The sequence below is a fragment of the Corvus moneduloides genome, chromosome 8, assembly GCF_009650955.1.
Source record: "Corvus moneduloides isolate bCorMon1 chromosome 8, bCorMon1.pri, whole genome shotgun sequence".
In the NCBI taxonomy this organism is placed as follows: domain Eukaryota; kingdom Metazoa; phylum Chordata; class Aves; order Passeriformes; family Corvidae; genus Corvus; species Corvus moneduloides.
This window is the reverse complement of record NC_045483.1, coordinates 19,766,168-19,777,352: the sequence shown is the minus strand read 5'-3', so window position 1 is coordinate 19,777,352 and position 11,185 is coordinate 19,766,168. Positions and strand designations below refer to the sequence as shown.

The 11,185-nt window shown below is 57.9% G+C and overlaps 1 protein-coding gene across 1 annotated transcript in view; it reads left to right on the top strand.

The window, feature by feature from the left end:
• Positions 1 to 3,653: 3,653 nt before the first annotated feature.
• TMEM150A (transmembrane protein 150A) overlaps positions 3,654 to 11,185 on the top strand; it is an 8,011-nt gene continuing 479 nt past the window's right edge. Inside the window, exons 1-6 of the mRNA XM_032115545.1 lie at positions 3,654 to 3,843; positions 5,655 to 5,702; positions 7,886 to 7,957; positions 8,103 to 8,170; positions 8,302 to 8,429; positions 9,289 to 9,466. Of these exons, the coding sequence (XP_031971436.1) occupies positions 3,764 to 3,843; positions 5,655 to 5,702; positions 7,886 to 7,957; positions 8,103 to 8,170; positions 8,302 to 8,429; positions 9,289 to 9,466 (574 nt within the window). The 5' untranslated portion in view covers positions 3,654 to 3,763. The remainder of the gene's footprint in view (positions 3,844 to 5,654; positions 5,703 to 7,885; positions 7,958 to 8,102; positions 8,171 to 8,301; positions 8,430 to 9,288; positions 9,467 to 11,185) is intronic.

Here is an 11,185-nt window from a genome sequence, read left to right as displayed (position 1 = left end):
TGTTCCAGTGTTGCACTCCTTTTCTGTCGTGGAACTTTGGCTCAGAGCTTTGGGAAAAGTGGAGTTTGCTTGTCAAGGTGCTGTGCCCTGGCTCCACATACCAAGATCTTTCAACAGAGCGCTCTGTGTGGAGGGAGCACAGGGACTTGTCATCTCATGGCAGGGCTGCAGTGGAGGTTGCCCATCAAGGGACTAATCAGGAATGGTTCCCATCATGGACAAAGCAGAGCTGTAATAGTGAGATTGCTCTGGAAGAAAGGAATCATTTCACATGGGCTGTAAAATTTTTGGTGTTACATTGGTGTATGCTCATGCACCACCAGGACTGAGGGCAGAGATAGGGCTGAGGAGCAGGTGCTCTGCACATCTGGTCATGGTGCCAGAACATAGACCTCGGTGACAACTCAGCTGACATTGGTGATTCTCTGATGAGGAAGAAATCCTTGTTTCCATGGACAGGACTCAGAGTTGGAGAGGGCGTAAGACGTACTTCCAGGGTACTTGTCATGGATTTGAACAATTACACTTCCCTCCTGGTATTTTCTACTTTGTTTCATGGCAAGATCCACGCAGTGCCACGGTGTTCTCAGAGCTGCATGAGGCACCAGTGTGTTCCCTATTCCAAGAGACTCCTACAGACTTGGTAAGGGGGTTAAAAACTTGGGAGTTTGTTTGAATTGCATAAGAAAAGGTCTAAATACTGCATCATGGAAGAGTAATGTGTGTACTAGGAGAGTCCTGATAATAAATCCTGGTTCCCTAACTCCATTTCTACCATTCCTGGAATATTTTCACTGCTGCCGCAGTTTCTTCCTCACCCTCCACTGCCTGCAGATTGTATTCTTCCAGCCCTTAGATGTTTACATTCATGTATTTGAGTCCTTGTGCTGCTCATGACCCTCCTGTATCCTGCCCCTCTCTCTGTCTTGACTTTCTGAGCCTTCATTTCTATTTACAGCTCTGTTTCTCTGCTTGTGAAAGCTTTAGATGGTTGACTTCTTGTAAACGATTGCTCAATTGTCAAGTGCCTTGATATCAGAACTCATCCCTAGATGCCCTCTGATCCCTAGGTGGTCCTCTGACTTTTTGGAGTGGTGTCAGCTAATAGCAAAGCTCCATTTTGCCAGCTGCCTTCAGATAACTCTTTTGGGCGCATGCTGTGTTTTAACCTGTGTTTGCAAACCTAGCTTCTACTTGAGAGCATTATCTCTTAACTCAGACAATTACGGTGCAAAGCAAAAGCCACACGAGGAAACTGCAGGAAGTGGGACTAGAATGGAAGGAATGTTGACTGGAAAGACAGAATTGCACTTTAAACAGTTTTCACTAGACTGTAAATAGGAATGGAGTGGAAAACCAGAAGGAGAATTCTTTGAATGTTGTTTGGATTTTGCAAGAGTGAGGTTTAATGTTACACAGAAAAAAATATCAGGGGAAGTATTGAACTGAAAGGAGATCAGAATCAACTGACAGGTAGCATGTGTTACCTGATATGTTTATCAGTAAGCCTCTTGAACTCTATTTGTAAGTTAAATTACATAAAAGCCAGTCATACTACTAATGACTGCCGGTGAGGAGTGGTGTTTACAACGGTACTCTTTGGATTTGTCCTAGCATATACTTTCTCTAGTCTTGGACTTCTTTCACATTTTTACTCAGGGTCTGACTCACTGTTTCCTAGAGGAGGCTGAACAGACATCACTGTATTTTGTTCTGTTCACCTTTAAATCAAGGACTTCTACTGCTAAAACAGAGTAGAAATATGTAGTAGGATTTAGCATGTGCCAGTAGAACACTTTACTGTGGAGATGGTGTTTTCCTCATTGGTATGAAGCTTCCTGGTGTGAGAAGTTCTATGGAATGATAAGCCCTGGCTGTAAAACATACATTTGGCACTGAAACTTATGAAACAGAAGCACTGCTGCTTTTAGTTTCCAATTTAAAAATTGGATCTGAGCATACTCAAAAGACCTGGTCTGTAAGAAAGATTTCCATGGAGTATCAACAGTGAGCTGGCTTTTTTAGAAGTTACCCTCACTCCTATAAATGCCAGCTGTCGAACTTCTCTGGAAAGATTTATGCCTGTTACAGAGCCTAATGTGTCCTGAAGGCACTGTGCCCGGCATTTTCGGCCCAGCTGCGCAGAAGGCAGCCCGGCGGGGCTTGTGCTTGTGGCCCGTGGCCCTGGAGTGCTCCGAGCCCTGTCAAGGCTGCTGGGGGCGGCAGCCCCGGCACAGCGGGCATTGTTCCCAGTGTCCATGTGATGAGGAGGCTGCCGGGAGAGGGAGGGCCAGGCCTGCTGCCCGCTGGCGGACAGGAGTGCACGGGGCAGCTTTGAGAGCACAAACGGCTCGGGAGTAAAGTTCTGGAGTGCAACTCTTGCCCCAAAATGATGGGCTGAACAGCAAAGAGAGAGCCCGAGCCCGTGAGCAGGCTGCTCACGATTCAACGCAGAGGACGATAAGATCCCCCAAGACTACAAGTCCCAGTGTGCAGTACTGCTTGTGCGGTTGTGTAACCAGCACCCTGGCCCGGGTGAGGTGGTGGGCAGCCAGGGCTCCTGTCCCACGCAGGCCAGGGCCAGTGCTGTTCTCAGGCGGCTCCTCTCTGCAGAAGGCAGTGGGAAAGTGCAGGCTCTGTGAGTACCAGACGCTCCATGCTCGAGGGGTGTGAGCACCCTTTGGCTACGGAGTATGTGTTGGGACTTGCAAACACATCCCCACAAGCAGCCAGGGGGACAGGAGGGCAGGTTATTGCTGAGTTCCCAATAGGGAAATGGGATGGCCGTGGCCTTACCACAGCCCTGCTTCTCTGCCAGGGGAAGTTATGCTTCCTTTCCTCATTTTTTCTGTGTAACAAAAATGGAAGTTTCTCTGGGCAGCAGGGTCCTAACCGTAGAAACCGTCTGGGAACAGAGAGGTCAGGCTAACTGGGTCGCGAGTGTCCGCAGGCAGTGGCTGGCAGTGTGGCCGCAGCCATTTAGTGAGAGCACAAGGTCAGTCACTGCTGGGGTGCAAATAGAGCCTTGTCCTCAGGAGGGAACGCTGAGCCCCATGGAAGAAGAGTGGACTGAACAAGGTCTTCTCTGCCTGGCCCCTACCTGTCGCAGTACCTCCTGCCTCGTTCTTTGACAGTGCCACGCTTACAGGAGCCCACGCTTTCGCGGATGGGGGCCCAGGGCTGGTGTTCAGGCAGAGCCCGCATCACCTGGAGCTGAGGCAGGTGAGGCCCCCAGCCCTCCAGCCGGCTGTCGCTGCCCGAGTCAGCAAAAGTTGTTCCTGTCCCCGGCTCCCGGGAGTGGTTCGCTGCTGAGCTGTGCCTGCACTCCCCTTCGCTCTACGAGAGCCTGTCCCTCGCCGCGGCTCAGCCGAGCGCGCTGTGGGGCCGCCCGCCCCGCGGAGCCCGGCGTTCCCGGCTCCGTGCCGTCCTGCTCCCCGGCTGCCCTCCCAGCGCTGTCCTGCTCCCCCGGGCCGGCAGCGCGGGCGCCACGTGGCGCCGGGGCTGTGCCGGCCCGTCCCGCTCCCCGCTGCCGCCGGACGGGGCGGGCCCGGCCCTGCCGCCGAGCGGGACCCGCGCTGCCCCGGGGCGGGGCCGGCCTGGGCTGTCCCGGCGCCGCGCCGCTCCGCACGGCCGGACCCGCTCTGCCCGCCAGCCCGGCCCCGGCCCCGTCGCCCATGGGGAGCGCGGCCCGGCGGCGGCCCGGCAGCAGGAGGCAGCGGGGAGGTTCCCCCGGCGGCCCCGCTCGCCCATAGCCCGGCGGGGCATGCCCGGCCGCAGGATGCCGGCCTGGGGGATCTTGCCCGTCACGCTGCCTGCCTTCACCATCACCGGCATGTGGATCGTGTGAGTGCCGCGGGGTCGCTGCCAGTTCCCCACCCACGAGCAGCGGGGCCGGGGCCCGGGCGGGATGCTGCAGGATATTGAGGGCCGGGGGTTGGAGGATGCTCCAGTGGGATGCTGCGAGGTGGGATGCAGCGGGCAGGAGGTTGTGGGGAGCCGCTGTCCCCGGTCATGTTGGGGCACTTCTGGACATTCCCTGGCCCCCACACCTCCCTGAACCCCAACAGCTGCCCTGCGTGGTCCCCGTGTCCCCTGCAGCAGCGCTGGCACGTGCCTCCCTGTCCTTACATCCTTGACGCCCCGTGGAATTGCGTGCCCCTGTCCAGGCGTGAGTGCGGCTGACGCTCAGGTGACATGGGAACGGTATTGGAAGCCACGCCACCAGCCCAGGTACTGCAGTGCCAGGTCTGTAGCCAGCACATGGGCACACATCCCATGTGGTGGATGGATGGATGGAAGGGCCTTGTGCTGGGAGTAGAGGCTGTGTCACTTGGTGAACAGTTCTAGTCCACCCCACCAGTCCCTTTCTTGGGCCTTAATGCTGGTGAGCAGTGGATGAAGGACTTTCCTCAAAGGCACTGAGAGCTTCAGTATAGGTGGTGGGACTTCCTGGGGTATGGGATGGAGCAAATGCATCCCATATGCATGCAGGTTCCTCCAAGAGCTTCCCCTTGATTCCCTGTCCTACTGCACAACAAAGCTGAATGTTGTCCCTGGTGCTAGGAACTTATGCTCCAAGTTTTTTCCTCGGACACCTTGCAAAGCATAGGCTGTCTCCCATGAGTGACCCTGGGGGGCAGATGCCCCTCCAGCCCAAAGCAGCACAGGTGGGAGTTGCTGCTTATGGTCCTCACAGCCTGAGCTACCCTGGCAGTGGCCCTTTTGGAGATCTGTACTGGGAGGTGGCTCGGTAAGGGGTCTGCTCCTTGGTGGCTGGGGATGCTGTTCCTTGGTTTCCCCCAGCTGTCCTGCTCTTTGCCTCTGTCCTGGGATCATCCTTTTGGCAACCCAGCTGTTACATGGCTAGCTCGGGAAGGAGAGGGGTTTTCATACTGGTGTTGGGGCCTTTTTTTAACCTGAGCTGGTCACAGCCACCAGCGAGTTGAACAGCACGGTGCCGCCGCTGCTGTGGCTGCTGGGCAGGAGGGCTCCTCGATGGCTGGGGTGGGGGCCATGGGGCTGAGACCCCTTGGAGTGGAGCAGGATGCATGTCATGAACCCCTTGTTACACTGACTGAGACACAAGGGTGACTCCACGGTGAAATTTTGATGGAGCTGATCTGCCCAAAATACCCTCCCAATGCACTGGCTACTTTTCCAAGCTTCTTTTAGCTCCATTGCTGGCCAGCCGGGGGCTGGGGGAAGCACGGCAGAGCCATCGCCATTGGGTGGCACCCGGCACAGCTGTGGGCTGGTGGAGAGCCCCATGCCGGGCTGGGAGGCTCTGTGACAGAGCAGTCCCCCGGAGCCCGTGGAGCACAGCAGCCTGATGGAGAAGAGGCCCCGCAGAGGCAGCTGCACTGAACTGGAGCAGGAGGCGCCTCTCGGCAGGGGTGGGGGTACAAGGCAGGGGAACCAGGTCCCAGCAGTGGGAGCTCCATGGAGCATGTGCTGGGCTCATGCACTTGTTTTTCTTTTTCCTGCTTTGTAAAGCTGGGTGGTGCCACGGGATGAGTGCTCGCCCCTGGCAGGCAGTAAGGGCTTGTGTCCTCTGCTCTGGCAGCTGGTCCCTGGGGCTGCTCTGGGTGCTGGCAGGGAATGGGGATGCAGGGAGGTGGGTGGCTGCAGTAACCCTCTTGTCGTCTCTCCTTCAGATATGCTATGGCACTCTCCAACAACCACATCTGCCCTGTCCACAACTGGTAAGGCCTGGGGGGAGGCAGGGGCTTTTTGACACATCCTGGCTTGGTTAAAGACTTCATAATGCCAGGTCCCTCCAGACCTGTCCCATTTGAAGTATGCCATGCTGTGCCAGACCACTGGGTAGCTGAGGCACTCCCTGCACCATCACTGTGCTGAAGGGATGTTGGGGATCAGGCTGGGGGTGGTGGGAGCATTAAAGGGGCACAGACCCACCTTCTCCCCCAGCAGTCATGGTGGTGATGGGGCACAAATGCCACAGGGCACATGCCTCCTGCCTGGCCCACGAGTGGCTTTTGGGAGCAGAACAGCTTGGGGACTAGCTGCTATCAGGGCTGGGCTGCCCTCCCTCCCCTGCCCAGGCTGCTCTGGTGAACAGTCCAGCCTTGCTGCAAACCAGGCGGGGAGAAGGAGGCCATTGAAAAAACACAGCATGGAGAAAGTATGAAAATAAGTGGTCAGGGAATTACAGAGGGCTATGTGTCTCCATGGAAAAGGTTGTGACTTGCTTGCTTGAGGCTAAATCTGGCAGTGCCAGGGGGATGGGATGGTCCTGCAGCACCCGGACACCCCATGGGCAGAGCTGCCTGCTACACCCCCAGATGGGGGATGAGGCGTGGAAGAGACAAGGGCTGGGAAAAGAAACACTGTTTGGTCTCTTGGCAACTTCTTCTGCAGGGTTTTTGGCTTGTAGCGTCGCCTTAAAAATCTGCCCAGAAAGATCCATGTTAGCTTAATTCTTGCTGGAGTATTTGAAGAAGTGAAAGAAAAAAAACCTGCTGCCATTTCCTGCCTGATGGCCGATTCTGCCCTGGGAAGAATGTGTGTGTTGGGTTGTCTCTGCTGCACAGCCAGCCCTTAATGACGAATAATGCTTCCCGGCCTCGGGCTGCTTGCTTTAAACAAAATAATAATAAAAAAAAACCCTCCCAAACCAAACACGGCCCCAAGAGCAGCCTTTGAGGAGGCCGTGGGGCTCGACTGGGTTTAGTGGTTGGAAAACAAAGCCACCAGTAAACTAAGGAGACTGAAAAAACATCAGAGCCCAGCCCAGCCCTTTCCAAACAGGCTTTTTTAACCATGTGCTTACTGCATAGGCAGAGGTGGTGGATGGTCAGCCAGGGCCAGGGACAGGTCAGTGCTGTCCCCCAACAACTTCCCCCCACAGTGCTGTCCCCCCTCAGCCCCCACCCTGTGTGGGACTGGGGGTGTCTGAAGGGGCCCTTTGGGGCAGAGAACTTTGCACTCACTGCCTGTGGTGTGAACAGAGGGTCCCACTAGGCCATGCCAGGCAGAGGTGCTGGATGCCTGGGTGATGCTGCAGCAAAGAGGCACCCAAAAACCCACTTCCAGTGTGTGCCAGCTCCTGGGAGAGCTGTGAGGGTGAGGGCGCATGAACCCCCGTGCTGGGAATTTAGCTAGGGTTGCAGGCGGCAGCTGTGGTACAGGAAGGTGTGTGGGGCTGATAAGAGCTCGGGGTGCCTGGACTCACGGGGTCTGTGGGTGCAGGAGGCGCTCCCAGGGCGCTGCGGTGGGGGCAGGCAGCAGAGCCCAGCCCGGCAGTGCTGGGACTGCCCCGGAGGCACTGCTGGTGTGCCCGGCCCCAGGACAGCCTGGGGGCTGGCTCTGGTCGAGTCGCTCCTCAGACAGTGCCTCCCAGCTCCCTCCCTCCCTGCCAGGTGTGGTGGCACTGCGCCGGGGGTACCTGTGGCTGTGGGGGCCATTTCCCACACAGCTCACCATTCCAGCCTGTCCACTGCAAACCTGGAGCTGTCGGCGGCTGCGTGCCCGGCTTCGCTGGTGCTACCATCCCGGGGATGAGTGAGGGGGCTGGCAGGTGGGTGCTCCTGCTCCTATCTGGCTGTGGGGCTGCCAGAACCCCCGGAGCCCTGAGCCAGAACCCTGGCCCGTGCAGCCTCTGCCCTGCCATGGCCTCTCCCTCACAGGCCAGGGCTCCGGGTGAGCAACAGAGCCAGCAGGCAGGGAGAATAGGCTGTGGAAACCCAGGCGTGATGCTACCTGCTGGGCAGTGGGTCACTCCCTGGAAGGGAGTGGGCAGACCCCTGGGCTTGGGCTGCACTCACTGTGGAGCAACTCAGCTGCCCTTGCAGGGCCTGTGGGCAGGAGACAGGAGGATCCTGGGCAGCATCTCGGCCCTCCTAACCTGTCCCTTTGCTGCCGGCAGGAGTTACAACCAGTCATGTGACATGGATGGCCCCAGCTCCTGCTGCACGCTGGATCACATCCCCCTTGTCAGGTGAGTAGCCTCAGGGTAGGAGCATGGGCAGAGCTGCTCTGAGGCCCCTCCAGGGCAACCCAGGAAGGTGTTCTGGAGCGGGAGACAAGCACACACCCCAGTGCCTCCTGTCTGAGGACTTTGTGGGTCTTGTTTGTCCCCACAGCAAGTGTGGCACCCTGCCTCCCGAGAGCTGCTTCTTCAGCCTCATCTGCAGCCTGGGCTCCTTCATGGGTAAGTGCCTGCTGCCCGGGAAGCAGGTCTGGGAGGGGCTGCCCTGCAGCACCCACCCTGGCACAGGGCAGGAGTGGGATGACAGGGGCGCAGACAGTGGCATGTGACAGGGCTGTGTTTCCCTCCCACAGTCATCCTGGTGGGACTGCTGCGCTACGCCCACCTCCTGGAGCGCCTGGGGCCATCCCTCCTCAACACCCTGGGGCTGGCCACTGGCTGGGTCTGCGCTGCTGGCCTCACCATGGTTGGCAACTTTCAGGTACAGCATCTCCTCAGGAGTCCCTGGGGTGGCGAGGCAGGAGAGGGCCTTGGCTGGAGCGGGGCAGTGGCTGTGCTCAGCAGGGTAGGGTTTGGGGTGGTTGTTTTGATCCAGCGTCCCGTCCATGCAGTCCTTCCCCTCTCCTGAGTCAGTGCTGTGCTTCCCAGGGTGCTGGGAGGCCTCTTTGTGTATTCATAGTTCAGGTCCAGATTAAGCTGCTGCGTCTGGTTTAACCTTTACCTGAGCCCCTCTGCACGGTCTGTCCTCTCCATGTAGGGGCAGGGACACGCTGTTCGGGCTGCTGCTGATCCTGCCTACGGGGTGACGCCAGGAAACTGTCGGGGCAGAGCCTGTGCTCGCGGGGACCGGAGCAGGCCCAGGCTCTCAGGCTTGGCAGCACATGGCAGTGCTCAGCCCCTGCCTGCACTGCCAGGCACTGGCCTCCCGGCAGCTGCCTGCGGCAGCTAGGCCCTCTTGCTTGGCTGAGGTTGCTGCCTGTGCCAGCCCTGGGAGAAGCTTTGTGGGCCCAGATCTCCCTTGTGCCCTAGCACAAGCTGTGACCCTCAGGAGGGGTTGCAGGCAGCCCCTGACGTTGCTCAGGGCAGAGGGCAGCCCCTGCCCCTGGGTACAGCAGGGCTGCTGGCCCATGGATAAAAGAAACAGAGCTCTTTGAGATCCCAGCAGTAGATGTTGGATCCAAGTCTGCTCTTCAGCCAGGAGTCAGGCACAGGGTGAGCTGCCTGGACCTGCTCCCGGCACTGTCTGCACCCCTTCCTGGGCAGGAGTCCAACTCCTGGAGCAGTCATGCTGTGACAGGCAGTGTCCCTGGGTGCTGGCACTGACCGTCTGTTCCCCGCAGGTGGATCACGCCAAGGTGCTGCACTACATCGGGGCAGGGGTGGCCTTTCCCACCAGCATGCTGTTCCTGCTCCTGCAGTCCATCCTCACCTACCGCATGGCCAAAACCCGAGGGCAGTACTGGACCGGCCACTTACGTAGCATCCTCACCACTGTGGCCTTCTTCACCCTTGTCTTCAGTATCCTGAAGGGTGTGGGGAAAAGATTGGGAATGGGCTGGTGAAAGGTGGTCCTCACAGTGGGATATGTGCCCCATATTCTCTGTCCAGCAGTGAGGCGTGGTGCCAGGAGAGGGGCTGGGCAGGGCACTGAGGGTGGGCAGCTCACTGCAGGTGTAGGCTGGAGGAGCAGCTGTATCAGGGCTGGGTAGGGGCTGAGGAGGGGAAGAGATGCTGTTGGCCATGTCTTGGGGTGATTTTGGGATGCCCCAAACCAGCCCTGCCCTGGCTGCTGCAGCCCAGCCACCGCTGCAAGCTCCAGTCACACACCGCCCAGGTCTGGTTAATTGTTGAGTTTTTTTAATGGGACAAAGGTATTTTGAGCCCTTGGCAGTGCAGAGTCCATCTGGGTTACCTCTCTGACCAAAGCTGAGTACAAAAGCGCTCTGTGCAGGTGCCAGGTAGGTGTATGGCAGCACCTCTGCAAGCCAGGACCTCCGGGCACCCATCAGCCAACCTGCCCATGGGACAAGGAAGGGCTTGGTAAGCAGGTACTGGGGTCTGCAAACAATTTACCAAGGAGGGAGGGCATGGCATCAGGTGGGCTGGAGCTCAAAGAATGGTCCCAAGTGTGTGGCTGGGGAGTGAGGAGCTTATTTGGGACTAAATTGGGAAACAAGATGATGGTTATTGGGCAGGAAGGGGAAAAAGCATGCAGTGTCCGTGGGCCCCACAGAGGTTGGCTGGGGTCTGGCTGAGGCGAGCAGCACAAGAGGAGCCTGGGGGTGCTGGTGGGCCTGGCATGTATCAGAGGGTCCTGCTCTGTCACCACAGCAGGCAGGCAGGCTGGGAAGCAGGCAGGGAGCTGGGAAGGGCAGGAGTGCTGCAGGGCCATGCCAGCTGGGAGGGATGGGAAGGGCATGTAAGGACAAGGAGGACAGGACTGGTGCCCATCTGCTGTGGCCATCCTGCTCTGTAAGCTCTGGGGACTGGCAGTGGGCAAACAGCGAGCTGTGGTGTGGACAGTGGGGAAAGGGCTGGGATCTTTCCTGATGGGATGGGGGGAGTGAGCAGAGGGCTGTACACTGTACAGGTCAGGTCCCTGCCTCTGCAGCTCTCCCAGATCTTGGTCTCACTTGCAGAAGGCATGGTACTGCTGGAGGCTTCACCTGGAGGGCTGGGGGATGTACATGCCTCCTCCCCTCACTTGCAGCAGCCCTTGAAATAGGTTTCCCTGGAGATCTTTGGTGGGGATGAGAGAAGGATAAACAAAGTCTGGCAGTGGTAGGACCTGGAGAAGTGGGAGCAGGCCCGCTCTCTGGGATGGGCCAAGCTGCAGCACAGAAGGACAGGAGGTACTGCAGGGCTGGGATGCAACAGTCCAAACCCTATTACCAAGGCTGAGTTTTATCATCTTTGACTGCATCCTGTGGCAGGATGGGGAGCCATCAGCCTGGCTTGAGGAAGAGGCAAGTAGTGTGGGGAAGTTGTGGCATCTGGACAGCTGGCTTGCACTGAGACCTGCAGCCTGAGTTCCTCCTGCCCAGGTCTCTTCAGATAATCCCAGCCTGGCATCAGTACCATAATTTACCAAGGCTGGTTTGGGCATGTGTGCCACTGCTTCACCCATGCCAGGGCCTTCCTGGTGCTGGGGGAAGCATGTGGGGGTTTCTCAGTGTTAGGAGTGGTGGTGTGTCTCCTGCAGAGGATGGGTACTCACATCCACCCCAGCATGAGGTA